The sequence below is a fragment of the Tripterygium wilfordii genome, chromosome 16, assembly GCF_013401445.1.
Source record: "Tripterygium wilfordii isolate XIE 37 chromosome 16, ASM1340144v1, whole genome shotgun sequence".
Lineage (NCBI taxonomy): Eukaryota > Viridiplantae > Streptophyta > Magnoliopsida > Celastrales > Celastraceae > Tripterygium > Tripterygium wilfordii.
Genome location: NC_052247.1, coordinates 1,494,094 through 1,509,950, shown reverse-complemented (window position 1 = coordinate 1,509,950; position 15,857 = coordinate 1,494,094). Strand labels below are relative to the sequence as shown.

Genomic DNA, 15,857 nt, shown 5'->3' with positions numbered 1-15,857 from the left:
TCTTTGTCTATTTTATTTAATTTCAACTCTTTGTAATATTTGATCTATTATGCATCATGAAACAAACCTTATTGGCCATAATATCAATTAAAATGACTATAACCTTGCAAACAAAGTTATATTTATCGTATTAAATTTTAACAACAAAAAAAAATAGCTGAAAAAAATTTTGGGGCGCTGCTCCGAAACCCCCTCAAACCATTAGACCCTCCCTCACATAAAATCTTGGCTCCTCCCCTGACGATACTTGATAAGCAACTCACATATTACTTGGCTTCAAACCATAGTTTAGGGTGATCTTGATCTATGAAGGAAAGATCTTCACAATTTTACCTCAATCAGGGAGATTTTTTTTTTTTTTTCTAGATTCTAACCCTAGTTCTCAAGCATAACTAACCGTTGGATAGTAAAGGTTAGTTTTGAACATTCAAACCCAATAGTTGGGATTAATATTGTTAGTCTTTTCCCTTTACTTGCCTTCTCTCTTGACTTTGAGCATGAGTACCCACTATTAATTGGGGACCCAATAGCTATAGCTAGGGTTATTTTTTTCTTTCTTCTAAGCAATAGAAATCGATAGCTTGCATGCTTTGAAAAGAGATTGGGGCGCATGCTTGTAATATGGTCCACCATCATAGGGTTGGGCGCGTGATTATTGTACATGGAATTTCATATGCTTGTCTGACATTCGTAGTTTCCGCATGACTGGAGAAACTCATGGATTTACCTAATAAATATACACGTAAAGGATAGTGACTACAGATTTCTATGTGAAAAAAGGGAGTGTAAATACGCAGGTTGAACTAATCCGAGTTCTGTCATGTTTAATGTTATTTGTTAAGTAAACATAGCAAGTATTCTCAGTTGAAAAAACCTAGATCCCGTGGTTGAAGTTTTCCCATGATATTACCAACATGCATGTGTGCATGGATGCGTCTTTGCATCTAAAGTATTGTTCACTCTCCGAATACATCTACTAGCATTCATATCCTCTCTTTTACGGTTTTATTTTAACAAATTATATCGCTTCCCATATTCGAATCCATAACCTATTCAATTTGAAAGAGTTAGTAGACAAGTAACCTATTAGTTACCTAATTTCAGCCACAACTAGTCCTATCGGATGGTTACATTGAAAGGATATGTGATAGATTCGAGCATATCAAGTCAAGACACATTGAATTGGGTAATGAAAAACAGTGCCCAAAAAATGACAAGAGAGATCACATGAACGCAATTGTCTAGATAACATGCAAAAGCATATTTTGGGGGAATAATATATCAACATTAGGTATCCATACACATACAGATAAGACCAACTTGATTTAGAAAAGTATGGAGATCTGTAGAGAGAGAAGAGAATAGGAGAGAATAACTAGATACATCTATCTTAAAGAGACAAAATAATGTTCGGCGATCATGTGTAAAATCTTTGTGGACTCATCTCACTCAACCAAAAATATAGATACGCCAACATTACTCAAACAATCTGTATGTACAGAAATTTCTCGTCTGAAGTTGAGATAAGTTGAGCGAAAACTCAGCATGTGATCACAAGAGTATTGAACTCCCAATATAGATCGAACATAAGATCTCTCAAATTCATACTGTTTGGCCCGAGAGATGCACCATTAAGATATCATCCTATACAAAGTTACCATATATACCTTATGCATACATGGCTTTACAACTCAAGAGAAAGCTTTTATTTTTTCGTGTATATTGAGATGACACAAGATTCTGTTGGCTGTTTGTTAATTTTCATTGCATGTGGATTGATTTTGACAAAAGTGGTACATTTAGGGCAAAATTCAGTGCCAACCACAAAAAAAAAGTTATTACCATCCTTTTCTTGTCTAGATTGCTAGATTGGGTGTATCTTTGTTATGTTGATATTATGCCAAATTGTAATGATAGTGAAAAAAACCCATTAGTCATCAAGTTATTGGAGAGACTGAAAATAGGACAGATATTTTTACTAAATAGAATATAACCCATCGAGTACAAAAGACATTAAAAAAGAGAGAAATTGGAAGACACAATTACATTTTGGAGTGATTTCTAAGCCAAGTAATTTGAAAAAAGGACAAAGAGACTTGTTATCTACATTGATCCTCTCAAACCCCATCCATCATATAGATCATACACAACACAATTTTTTTCGTAAATCGAGAATTCTCCAACCCAATACATCCATAAGACAACTCGGCTAATTATTTCTTGACATAATTATCATGACTTCTTAAACACTTGGGTTGCTCCTGAATGACCCAAGAGCCTTAGCAGCTCCTGCTCTCAGAATAAATTGGTGATAGAAAGCTGCTATTGCTGCACCAATGAAGGGTCCTACCCAGAATATCCACTACACAAACACAATAAAATTAATTAATTAACATAAGAAACATTCTTAATTATCAAAATTAGTGGTATTCATATGAAAACATAGAAAAAAAGATACTAACTTGGTCATCCCAGGCCTTGTCTTGGTTGTAGATAACAGCAGCTCCTAGACTCCTAGCCGGGTTGATTCCGGTGCCGGTGATGGGAATAGTAGCCAAATGAACCATGAACACAGCAAACCCAATTGGAAGTGGAGCCAAAACCTTCAATTACAATCAGAGCAAAACCCCATTAACCCAATATTCACATGGACCCTATGAGAGAAAACAACAAGAGGAGTAATTTAGAGAACATACAGGGACATGGGAGTCTCTGGCATTTCTCTTTGGATCAGTGGCGGAGAACACAGTGTAGACCAGAACAAAAGTACCAATAATCTCTGCAGCCAATCCAGTACCAGTGCTGTAACCATCAGCAAGTGTGTTTGCACCACCACCATATCTCTTGTAGAAAGATTTCTGGAAGGCCTTCACAAGCGCAACACCACTAATGGCACCCAAGCACTGAGCTACCATGTACATCACCGCTCGGACCAACGACACCTTCCGGGCCAGGAACAGCCCAAAAGTCACCGCCGGGTTAATGTGACCCCCTGTTTACGTTAGAAAAACCAGTGAGTCTTCACTAGCTTGGGCCGGAAAAAACAGAGCAAAAACAGGGGAATAAGAAATTCAGACCAACTCACCTGAGATACCGGCGGTGCAGTAAACGAGAACGAAAATCATGCCACCGAAGGCCCAAGCGATACCCAAGATTCCAACACCACCGCAGGCGTCGGCATTCAGGGCATGGTCGGTTTGGCTCTTGTAACCAATCACAGTCAAGACTGTAATATACAAGAAGAGGAGAGTTGCTATGAATTCGGCGATCAAGGCTCTGTAGAAAGACCACTTCGTGAGCTCCACCGCGTCGAACAACGGCGCGGGTGGTGGGTCGTGGTAGTCCTTGGCCGAGAACGAGCCTTGCTCTGCTATGTCCTTCGCCATTGCAAGACAGAGGGGCAAACTGAGAGTGCTAGAAAGAGAAAGAGAGTGAGAGTTGGAGAGACGAGTGAGTGCTAATTGGGTTTTGTGGAATATGAGGACCAACTAGATGAGTTTATATATATCGAGAGGGAGGAGGGACACCAAACTTACCCACCCACCACGTGTTAGTTTTTTGCTGACTTATCATGTTATGAGGTGAGAAATTTCTATGCATGCGGGTTGTGTCTATATCGGATGTTCAAAAAGAAAATGAACTAATTTGCCGTCCAGAACTAATGTCGTTTTGGTAACTAGGCCGCTACCCAAGACTCCATATTTTTGAAAAATATAGTGTTATAGTAACTCTAAACCCATTTAACTAACGTGTGACATTTAATTTATTTTTAAAATTACTTTTTTTTAGAATTGGTTCAGGATCTCTGAACACTTAGGTACACCATTATGTTTTGGTTGGTTTGGCTGTCCCCGGCCAACTTGACTTTCTTTTTACAAATCCACCACCTCCCCACGTTAGATTATCTGTGCACGGATCGCACTTACATGTTTCAAATTTTTTTTGGTGTTTGTCGCTTCACTTACCCAAAAAGTTAACCTACATTGTGTATGTTTCTTTGTTGTTTTGACTTAAAAGGAAAAAATATATGGAAACTTAAGTTAAGGTAGCACATCACTAGCATGTTCATTGATATCAGTGTCACATCCCCTTCAATATTAGGTAAAAGAATCACTAGAATGTACTTGGAGCACAATATTCTCTATTGTTTTTTTTTTGTTAATTATTTTTTTTATATCCAATTCGAACAGGTTGTTCTATTGAAAATACATAGCATGTGTTAGTTCATGGGTTGTAGAGAAAATAATAATGAATAAATGGAAACCCATGCAATTCACGATTCTTCTTCTTCTCTATTTGTTTATTTAATTTATATAGGGAATCGGTCTTCCTATTTATTTATTTTCCAATAAAGTAGAGCAATAATCCAATTATAGTTAGGTATCTCGAAGTAATTAATACGCATAGAGAAAGAGAGCTAGCCTTGGAAGTTAATTAAAACACGTGAGAAAGATAGCTAGGTGGTGTCAGCGGTGATAAATGGGATCGGGCTGGTTGGCTGGCTGGCTATTATTACGAAGAAAGTGAACCCAAAAGCAGACTCAATGGTGCATTCGGTGGTGGAGCCCTTGTAGGATGTAGGTCTATGTGCTGCATTAGAAACCGAACAATGCTACCGACCTCTCTCTTTTTTTTCTTTTTTTTTTAATAATGTATAAATCATCCCGCTAGACACCGAACAATTGATTGGTAAATCTTAAGTTATATGAAAGACCTCGCAGTTCCCATAGATTAATTGAGGCCTGGGTCGAAACCCAGTGTAAAACAATAACGTAGGATGACATTTACATACACTAGGCTAAGCAATAACTTATATCACAAATTACAATAATGAAAACACTAATGAGACTCACGACTTCTCATGTATGCTAAGAGTTACTATGATTAAGTTTACCATTTCAACCAACACTCCACATGGATTGAAGGTCAAATGAAAGTAATAAATGGGAAGTTTCAAACATCTTTTGAATCAGGTTGAGGAAAAATTTTGTATAAAATAATAATATTTGTGTTTTGATTCATTTTACATACCAAATAGTTTTTTTTTTATACGAAACAAAAATAAAATTTATCATTAAGATACATATAATTTTTGTTTGAATATCATTGAGAAATTTGTTTTTCATTGAAATCGATTCATATAACTCTCAATCTGTTTTTCATTGAAATTGATACATATAATATTTTAGGTTTATATTTAACGTTCAAAAATTTTATATTTTTTTAACAATAAATTTGATTTTATTGCGGACAAAAAATCTAGGGATGTAAAAAATGGCTCGACTCCTCCTCCTGTGGGTTCCCCGTAATCACTCACTTCTTAGTCAAATGCATTTTACTTAGTCAAACATTAGACGTGGCATCCTACAATTGGCTCGAACAAGCTGCACGAGCTTTGACAGTTTGACTGGAAAAGTAGGAAACCATCAAGAAGGTGGTAACTTGCAACGCGTGGCAGTAAAAAAAACATATGGCCTGAAATGGATTGGCGGTTTGTCTGTGACTGGGGACGTGAAGGTGGGCCCACAGCTGAGACTGCCTCCCTATTCGATAAAAGAGATAGATCTCCACGTCATCACCTCTAGAGGGGAGAGAAGTAAATTTTTTAAGGAACTTCATTTGGAATTTTGTCATGTGTTTCACATGCTTTGTTAGGTCTCTCCTATTGATACACAAGACGACAAATTCTTTTTTCAAAGATAAAAATTTCATATAAGTTCCCATAAATATATATTAACTAAAACATAAAAACTATATAATTCAAAACTATCGAGTTAGTTGCGGATGAATCTTTTTAATTAGAAGATGAAAGTTGAGCTCGTTATATTAGAATCTCATCGAGAAGAGGGTTACTATTTTTGCTTTGAAAATACTCACAAAGATCTACGTATATTCTGTATGTTTTGATCTCGTCCACCGTAAAAACCTTGTGCGTTGGATAATTTAATTTAGGTATAAGGTATGAATATCAATCCATTTCCTAAACTTTTAATTTATTAGGTTATTAATAATTCAACTTATTTTGATAATATAATTAGTTTGAGCGATCATTCATGCTAATAAAACAAAATACCAGTATCCTATCATATGCTCCTATTCTATTGGCTTAATTTGGTCAATCTCTTAAAACAATTAGATAACTAAGTATTTTTCTTGAAAAATAGGTATGCTAATTTGTTCCACCCTGTAATGATAATGAGTTTTGCATGATTATTACATGTAATAAGCACTCTCAAATATATTAAGACGGTGATGACTCTGTCAAAAATCATTAAAGGATTTCCATCATAGTTGCTTATATATATATATAAATATATATATAGGAATTCTCCTATGTGGACCAAAAAGTGTTTACCAAGTTTGTGGACCAAAATCCAATAGTTGTAATCAATCACAACATAAGTGGGGGCCACACATTTATTATAGGACCCACCACATCTATGGTTGAAAAACAAGTCCACAAACTTGGTCCACACTTTTGGTCCACATCGGAGAATTTCTGTATATATATATATATATATATATATATATATATATAGAAATAATGTAGGGTAGAAGGTGACAGACAAACACAGGTCATTGGTCGGTCATTCAGCAAAGCATGCAGTGCATGTGTGAGTCAACCACTCACCTTATTCAGGTCGTCATTGCCTCATATGAATCTTTCATTTTAGTTTTGCTCTTTTAGTTAACCCAAAAGTTATGAGTTAAGACTTATGAGTGAAATAAAGTAAATAAAAATTAATTAAAAAGCAAATAATATCTAATCTAAGTAAGTAAAAAGGCGTTACTTCTTTAGAAGGTTGTAATTTTTTTTAATAAAAGATTCACTTTTTTTTTTGTCTCTTGTTAAATAAATGAAAAGGGTCAATAGGAAATTTGTCCAATTTAAAAGATAATCCCATGTTATAATTCGATTTTGTCTAGTTGCTAAGTCGATTGATTATGACCATCAACGAGAGGTTGTTTGGTTGGTAATCAATTAGATTAGGCATATGTGTATTCAAGTTTGATTCCAATGATAATCAAATTTCTCAATGATATTTCAAAAGAAAAAATCGATTGTTTATGACTTAGACAAAATTTCATTTTTATTCAGTTGCTAAGTTGATTGATTAGGAATCGGAGAAAAAAATAATTTATTATTAATTTTTTCTTCAACAACCCCTCACTCCTAAATGCCGAATGCATCCTTGGGGGTGATCTCTTAGTTCATACGGGATGGAGATAATGTGCCGGTTCATGAATTTTCCTTCATTTTGTCGCTTTTTACTCAAAAGGTTGATAAGGAGATAGTGCATCAATATGTTTGAAGGGCCAACTTGATTCTCTTCCACAATATCCCAAATTATGAACAAACCTTCTGACACTACCATGTCTTGGGTCACCACAATCTTTTTCTTTTCTTTTTTCCTTTCCAACTGTCTTCCTTTTTTCCGATATTTGAACAACCATTCCTTATTCAAATTTAAAGCTACTCATTAATAAATTACATGCACAAAATATAAAATTTTGGGTAGTCAGGTAGACAGCTATTAACTATATGGGTACCCTTCAATTAAAATACCTGATTGACGCATGAGAGAATCACAGAAAGAAAGAGAAAAAAAATGGTTTTATAAAATTTACAAGTGTGCATTAATCTATTTCCTTTTTTCATAACTTCTAAGCTGACCAAAAAAGATTCAAGAAAGGTGTTCTTGCTAGCTGGAGATTCCAATTTGCAATGGCAGATAATGAGCTTGTGCAAAATCCAAGAGAATCAAAGAAATAAAGATTTAAAATAAATGGTTTTAATGTTTTATAATATGGGCAAGTGTGCATCAATCTGTTTTTTTTTCCCTAATTTCTAAGCAAACCAAAAAAAAAATAAATAAATAAATTCAAGATAGGTGCACTTGCTGGAGATTCCAATTTGCAATTGCATATAATGAACTTGTGCAAAATCTATTCACATGTACAATAACAAGACATTACTTGTAGGAAACATGGATCGACTCTTTTGTCTAAACTTAACTTATATAATAAAATATTGTTCGTTTTTCCAAATCCAAGTCTAAACTCAATTTATCACGAAGCTTCCAAAATTTTACAAGACTCATGGCTTTAAAACACGTATTACTAAGTCAAAAAATACATGTGTTTACAAACTATCGATTTAAATTTTATTTTAGTAATGTGAGACTTTTATCAACATTCATACCATATACCACAATTGACATTGCCAAATGAGGAAATCCAGTCCAAAACAAAACAAAACCAAACCAAAATATGTGTTCTTTTTTTCTTTGGCATTTTACTTTTATAAACTGGCCATGACACAACTCGGGCTCATAATTATTTAAATTTTGCTCTTAATTAAAATTAAATATTTTTTTATAAAAAATTTGATTTTCGTTGTGTTAGGAGTATGGATCACACAAATCCTCATAGTGATATGATATTGTCCGCTTAAGGCTTATACCCACATAAATTAGCTCTTGGATTTCTACCAAAAAGAAATCATATCAATAAAGACATTGTCCACACTTATAGATCCATTATCTTTCCCTTGCCTAGCCGACATGGAACTTTAGTTTGCACCTAACAATCCTCCCCTCAAACCAAGGACCACACCATTTCTCACAATTCAAGCCTCCCTTCAAGCAACATTCATCCTTTCACTGAGATCAACTACTCATCTTCACCGTGTTGGAGGCACACGCCTTATGTGAAGTACCAGAGCACCGCCTTCCTCTATCCAGGTCTACTTTACTTTAAGGCAGCAGGAGATACGGCGTTGGGAGACAACACCAAAGCACTACCACGTGTCTCGAACTCAAATACGGATCCACATGGTATGGTATTGTCCGTCTGGGTCTAAGTCTGTACGGATTTGCTCTTGAGTTTCTACCCAAAAGACCTCATACGGATAAAGATATTGTTCATACTTATAAACCCAATATTTTTACAATGTCTGCCGACGTGGGATTTTAGTTTACACCTAACAGTTGTTTTCTTGGTGTACTAATGGTTGAGTGTGGCAACCACCGACTAAGCCGAAATTTGTAGGTCTAGAGAATATGATTTGGGAGGAAAGGAATAAATGGGAATGAAGGCAACCACGCGTCCAGACACATCCCATCATATATTTTCACTTTCACTTGCTCTTTTATCGTTCTTGCATTTCTTTCGGTGGTCGGTGTCCACTATTTCTTGACAGCCAAACACCAACCCCCAGTTTTGGCTTTGGGGGTTCCCCCCCCCCCCCTAAGTTTTAGTTCAAGCTATACAACACATGTATATATCTCCAACAACAGTGTATTCTTCCAAAGGCAAATCAATGATTCATTTCCGGATTATTATTAAAAAAAATGAGTATGGATACTATTTATGCTTTGGGATGAAAGACAATTCCAAATGTGCTTTGTCTACAAACAAATAAGTTATAAGTAATGTAACTATGAATCTCATGACAAGTTCGACACTAACTCAGGATGAACGCTAGCGGCATGTTTAATACATACAAATCGTACGAAAAATAATGTTTTCAGTGACGGACGGATGAGTAACGCCTAAGAAGAATTTGTCCTTGACAAGGGAACAACAGCTGGAAACAGTAATACTCCGTCGGCTGATGGTCAAAAGGAAAAAATTGACAAAGGAGAGACTCGCATCTGATTAGCTAGTCGGCGAGAATGCGTGGTGACTATTGTTTTTGGATGTTACACTAAATAAAAACAAATGGTTAAGACACTGAAATCTCCAACATTCTAGAGACATCACCACGAGGATCCCACAACCATTGAAAGCCAAACGGTCAAATTTTCACAAAAGGCTCTCACATTCTTCGAGGTCCCAAAAAAGTGCACTTCAATTCAATTCAAGATGGGGTCACCAAATCAGAGACATTTTATATGCTTTGCACGCCCAAAATAAGGACCACCACCTCTTAATCAAAGATTCAAAATAGCCGTTATATGTATATATCAGTGTTCTGAAAACCGAATTTGTTGGGTGAAATATGGATGGCCGACATATGTATGATCAGCGTAAAGTATTGTGTGTTTTATTTTAAAAAATAATTTTATTTCCTCCACTTGAATCCATGACCTCTTCGAGATAGGAGAATGAGTACCTAAGGCGGGGATTATATAGCCTAATTGATATGACAAGGAAAGAGGAAAATAAAGAGGGATTTGCCTTATAATTTCACAGGAGACTAATTGCTATGATCTCATTATCCATCAAAGTCATAATGGTTCTGACACCCAGTTTGAGTAGGCGAGACCACAAATTTCTGTAGTCTCAAGTCTCTTAACCCAGTGAACACGTTTTCTGGGCCAAAACGCTCAAGAAAACAAATATGAGCTGGCTAGTATTGGCTGACCCAAAACAGACAGTATTCAAGATTCACTAGGCCAAGGGAGGGGCGGTTACAATGATTCATGACAAAAGAAGAGAGACAAATAAACAACAAAAACAATTTCTCATAATAAGGTAGCACATGAAGAACTGATACCACATGTCAAAGCAAAAAACCTTCATGACTATCACAAATATTCCTCCACAATGTAGCAAGGAAGAAGAGAAGCCACAAGAATAAAGGATGAGTGGGGATGACCACCTTTTCCCATGCACAACCACCATGACCATCAACCTCAAACCCTAACAAAAAGCAGTTGGGCTAAATGGACTCCCACTAACAATGTCATTGAAGTGGATTCCTCTCCCTATCGTCCAAGAGGAAACTGGACAAACTTTTGATGCAAATCCATTTCGAACATGAGTTTCTTAGAGAAAATGAGATATGCAACTAGAGACCACCAGAAAGTATGGCTAGAAAAAGTTATATATAAATATAACATAAAACTAGACAACTCTTTTCAAGTTACTAGCCACTTAGTTTGACAGGGACAAGTAATCTACACATAATATCAGTTAACACAACCATGAAAAGCACATAAATCTATCCCATGAAAGTGCTTCTGTACAGGACATACATTAAAGATATACAGCTGGGGCAGCTCCTAAGTCCAATGTGGTCCTACTGGTGAAATTCGATCGAACTACAAATTGCTTTACCGGAGAACATAATTTAACCTCTTGAAGAAGAAAAACCAGCTTCCATTGCTTGTAAGATCGCTGCGGTGTCAAATTTAAAGTTTCTGAAGCTCGTTCCAGGTCCTGTGTCAGCAGAGTGAGGTTCAGTCGCAGGCTTTGTTGGATGGCTCTCCGTTATAATTGTGCTGCTTCCTACAGATGCGTTTTTTGCTTTCCACACACAGTGTCCTTCAAAAAACATGAGAGAGAACTTGTTGGTTTCCTCTATAACCATATATTTGAAAAAAAGAGAAGAAAATAACAGAGAACATTGGGTCGCCTAGGAATCTAACAAATTGCTCCATTTATTACATTTTGATATCTCCATACAACATTTGCTTTAATTGTAATTCCAATACCCGAATTTTAACAACATAACATGGGTACTTGCACTTGTAAATCCTCAGGTGCTTGGAACTAGGCTCTCTCGCACCAAACACCTGGTTAAACATTTCAGTTCTAAGTTTCCAAAACCATTGTCCCATTTTTCACATTTTGCCTACTGTTGTTTAAACGCTTTTAAAAGGAGAAGAACAGGCATATGTTTCTTGACTCCTCTCCTCCAACATAATCAGCCATCAAATCAGTTGATTCTAAATCCAAATCCCAGATATATAGTCATAGATTAATTATCCTACGGTCCTTTACCAGTAATGTCATTCACACCTACGTTGATCACCACTTTGTGGCTGGTTCAAAATCTGAAATAAGGGTGCCAGTAAACGTTATTCAAAACATGTTTTAGCAGTTAGATATTTTATTTATCATCACTCATCAGATATGCTCCCCCCACACCCCAAAAACAATACAAGTAAACAGAATAATTTATCTAGAATCCAAAGGAAGGGAAAGGAAGAAAACCTTTGAGAGGCCTGTCAAGGTTAGGAGGAACAGGAGGTGGATGTGCTGCAATCCATGATCTCAAAGAACTGCATGGATAATAAATGATTTAAGTTCCGGCCAACAGAACCAAATACTTCAGAAATTTCATTTGTTACTTAAGTACTCACGCCAAAAATGGAGCCACCATGTAAAGCTTCAGACCAGTGATTCCACGAGATATCACATCATCACTTGCAGGCAGAAGTTCATCAAGACGCTGCCATGCAATTTCCTGCCAAAAAAAGATATTTTGCTTTCAGCTACAAATAACTTTCCACAAGCTATGGGGTAGTAATACACTGTCCATCACCATAAGAAAGGCTATGTAATCGACCGTGGAGATCAACAAATATCTATGAAATTTTAAAGCATACAAAGGGTCTAAAATATTTTATATTTGACTCCAAGAATCTGTTCAGAAGCGGTTTGGGATATATATTTTTATGGTAAAAGCTACATCACATTATCAATTTGTGGATGCTTCAGTATATTTATATCTTGGGATATGAAATTTACAGCAAGGGTGAACCTTATGTCAGTGGTAGTGCAACTCTAGAAGTCCCAAGTTCAAACTTCAAACTATGGAAACCGCATCTCTGTGCAATACGGGGTACGGCTGCATACAGCTGCCCTTCTGAACCCCGAGACCACTATAGGAAACTTGTGCACCAGCTGCTGCTTCCTTTGCAGGAAGTTCACAGTAGTAGCACCAAAGCTATTACACATTGGCTTTGCATACAAGTACCAAAATAAAACAAAGAACATGTAGTTTTCCCAAGAAGGGCTGGTTATAGGTACAAACATCTTAGAATAAGGTTTAGGGATTAGGTAGGGCGGGTACAAGCACATGCCCTGGAGATATGAGAGAAGCAGAACTTTCTTTGTTAGAAGATGGAGGCCCAAAGAAGGACCTCGATAGCACCATTGAAGTGAGGATGACTTTTTCATACCAAGTAATAAATAATTAAGGAATGCCAAAATATGGGATAACATACACTGATCTCTTTTTTGGTTTGCGGGGCAAAGGCAGTATCATCTTTCACACCAGCAATTACGTACAGTCGCACCCTCTGTTGTCCGAATATTGCCTCACTATATTGATCTTTCTTCAGAAATTCTGAAACATCGAAGCCTGTTTCTTCCAGGACCTGTATTTACGATAGATAAATATACATTTCAGCATCAGATATTCCCAAAAGAGATTTTGCACTCTCCCTGAACATAAATAAACAGTAAGAGGGACCACTTCATTAATTTAAACATTCTTGTATAAACTTCAAATCTTAGAATCTTAATGATCTTCAATCTAATTATTCCAGAGCCAGGATGCATCTCATGAAAGAGTTAAAAGTTGAAGAAGGAAAAGTACCAAAGCTGAAGGAAAACATGCCAGCATTCTAATATGCCCTTTCATAAAACACACAGCCATCAGCGTTTCCGTCAGATGTTTTTGTCTACAAGATGGAACTGTGAGTTGGGTTCGACGCATTGTTCTTTAAGCTTGATTCATACCTCACATTGAAGATATGTAGCAAGAATGACCGGAGAAGGTACATCGTCTTCCATGAGTCAATAACATTTTTTGGGTAGAGACTAGAGAGTCGAGCAGATGAAAAATTTCTTCTTTATTCAAATTTCCCCAAAAGAACAGAGCAAAAACACTATAGTAAAAGGTAAAGTACCAAATAAGATTTATTTACCATGGATGAATCAAAAACATTTATATACGGACACTCCATTCTTTAAGGAGACATCGATAAAAAGTTTATAATTAGGATATCAGTTTCTATACCAGACAAAAGTACCCTAAAAATACCCAAAAACCTACAACACTTGGGTTCTCAAATGTCCATAGCTCAACTTCAAAGAAACTAATGTCCAAATTTACCAGAAAATAAAAAATGGAGACAAAATAAAAAGGCAGTCAATAAAATATCAAAAGGAACGCTTACTTCACGGATGGCACATGCATGGTCTTCCTCATCTTTGTTCTTTTTCCCACGGGGGAAACTCCAACTAGTTCCCTTCCATCCCTTCACCAGTAAGCACTATAGTCATGCAGACCAAGAATCAAACATTAGACGAGCATGTTCATCAAAGGGGAAACCAGTCAGTTATAACTGCATATCGGAAAAGAAGTAGCAATGCCGAAAAAAAAAAAACATTATAAATAAAAGATAGGATCGTTTAGACATTCACAAAAGGTCTACCAAGGAAAACACTTGGCTAAATTTAGCAATACAAGACATAGGATATGTGATATCGTAATTTTATTCCACGCACAAATGGCAAATCTGGGTTCCAGGACAGTGAATGGGGAAAAATTGGGTGAGCACGTCCTGAGGAAAGGGCAGCAATAAGAAAATTTCACCACTTAATCCATAATCCTGCTTCCAAAAACCCAAATGGATGACTGTTATCGCATAGCTCTTGAAAATACCAATTAGCCAGTTGAGCAGCCCAGCAAACATGTTGATACATGTATGAAACGTGTAGTTATACATATTAACAACACCAACAGCTAATCAAGGGAATAATACCTATTTTAGCAACAAGTTTAATATTACTTTCTGTATGGGGCTCTCCTCACTAGACAATACCAAAGCAATAGTGTAGCTAGCGCATTTTAGTGTACAAAGTTCTCACCCTTTCATATGTTTGGTCCAAAATGATTGCTCCAGTTACAGGAACTCGAACTTTGTAAGAAGTGAAGTCCTTGAATATATCATCTATATGAGCAGCGTAAGGTTTTAAAACATCACAGTTGTTAAAAACTGTAATATATTAAGGAAAACTGGTTTAGAATCCCACAACAAACAAATCCAATCCAATTGAAAGCACCAACAAACAAAGTAAAAGATAGATTTGATTGACATAATTCACATAATTGAATCCTAATACAATCTCTAGTGTACAAAGCACATAATACATCTACTCTAGCCCAAGTCAACTGGAACAAGAATACCCCAAAGAGCCGAATTAATCTGGTATAGAACACACATAATGGTTTTATCCTATCCCAAGTCAATCAACGCAAAGAGTGCTTTGAGAGCCGATTTACAATTGGGATAAACCTAGTCAAAGCTTCCAAAATATTCTTTTAATTCTCCAGTGCGAAACAACTCAGTAAAATATGCTTGCCAATGAGTTAGAAATTAAGCTGAAAACCTTAGTACAAAGAGATACAAAAGGGTCGATAATTTGATTAATTAACCTTAACTTCATAAACGAACAGCATGGTGATGAACATAAATCAATTAGCAAGCAACCCATAAAAAACAACTCATTGTGAAGGATACGTAACCAAGTGAATTCCTTCAGATTGAATGACTTCAGTGACGGATTTTTTTCAACTGAATTATCCTCATAGAACCAATGCGCATACTCCACCAGAAATAGAATCCTCTCGAACGACTGCAGGTCTTCTTTTGGAACATTCAAGACAAATCGACTGGCAACAAATCATGAAGAAACAAGTAAATCACAGGAAAAAAAAAACATAAAGAGAACACACTCGGAGATGGAGCAAGAAGGAAGACAACATAAGAAGACGAGTAGTGCATGAACCTGCATAGATCGTCGAGGAGTTCTTTGGGAGGGAGTTCCTGAGGAGATGGGCCTCCGTTCTTCAAGGGAGTAGTACTTGATGATCGATGTAGACCTGACATCAGACGCCCCTTCGTTTCTTCGATTAAATCTAAAAGAAGAGAAATTGAAAACCTAAAACAATCTACAAGCCTAAATAATTTCATTCCACTGTAAGGAACTCTTCAAGTTCGTTGTTTTCATTTCATTAGAACGAAAAGAAAGAGAGCTCCATGGGAGATTTGGGGATCAAGCTCGAGTTTACTGCAACGGATTCTCGGGTCAACCTAGGAATAAAATGGGGCTTC

The 15,857-nt window shown here is 36.4% G+C and overlaps 2 protein-coding genes across 2 annotated transcripts; both read right to left on the bottom strand.

The window, feature by feature from the left end:
- Window positions 1-1,945: 1,945 nt before the first annotated feature.
- On the bottom strand, window positions 1,946-3,475 carry LOC119980357 (probable aquaporin PIP2-5). Its single transcript, XM_038823028.1, has 4 exons — window positions 3,086-3,475; window positions 2,697-2,992; window positions 2,463-2,603; window positions 1,946-2,362 (listed from the first exon to the last, which is right to left on the bottom strand). Exons 1-4 carry the CDS (start codon window positions 3,384-3,386, stop codon window positions 2,243-2,245), a joined length of 858 nt encoding a protein of 285 aa, XP_038678956.1. The 5' UTR covers window positions 3,387-3,475; the 3' UTR covers window positions 1,946-2,242.
- Window positions 3,476-10,800: 7,325 nt separating this feature from the next.
- On the bottom strand, window positions 10,801-15,822 carry LOC119980847 (mRNA-decapping enzyme subunit 2). The gene is made up of 8 exons (XM_038823645.1): window positions 15,532-15,822; window positions 15,264-15,415; window positions 14,611-14,738; window positions 13,917-14,012; window positions 12,960-13,112; window positions 12,093-12,196; window positions 11,944-12,011; window positions 10,801-11,271 (listed from the first exon to the last, which is right to left on the bottom strand). Exons 1-8 carry the CDS (start codon window positions 15,714-15,716, stop codon window positions 11,078-11,080), a joined length of 1,080 nt encoding a protein of 359 aa, XP_038679573.1. The 5' UTR covers window positions 15,717-15,822; the 3' UTR covers window positions 10,801-11,077.
- Between the last annotated feature and the right edge of the window lie 35 nt (window positions 15,823-15,857).

Bases quoted from the DNA above. Each gene is read 5' to 3' on its own strand.
- LOC119980357 (XM_038823028.1), bottom strand. From the start codon at position 3,386: ATGGCGAAGGACATAGCAGAGCAAGGCTCGTTCTCGGCCAAGGACTAC. The intron at 2,993-3,085 runs GTGAGTTGGTCT...TAACGTAAACAG, and splicing joins CTGCACCGCCGGTATCTCAG to GGGGTCACATTAACCCGGCG. The intron at 2,363-2,462 runs GTTAGTATCTTT...GTGTTTGTGTAG, and splicing joins ACAAGGCCTGGGATGACCAA to TGGATATTCTGGGTAGGACC.
- LOC119980847 (XM_038823645.1), bottom strand. From the start codon at position 15,716: ATGAAATTATTTAGGCTTGTAGATTGTTTTAGGTTTTCAATTTCTCTT. The intron at 14,013-14,610 runs GTGAGAACTTTG...GCATGACTATAG, and splicing joins TGGACCAAACATATGAAAGG to TGCTTACTGGTGAAGGGATG. The intron at 12,012-12,092 runs GTGAGTACTTAA...TTATCCATGCAG, and splicing joins ATGGTGGCTCCATTTTTGGC to TTCTTTGAGATCATGGATTG.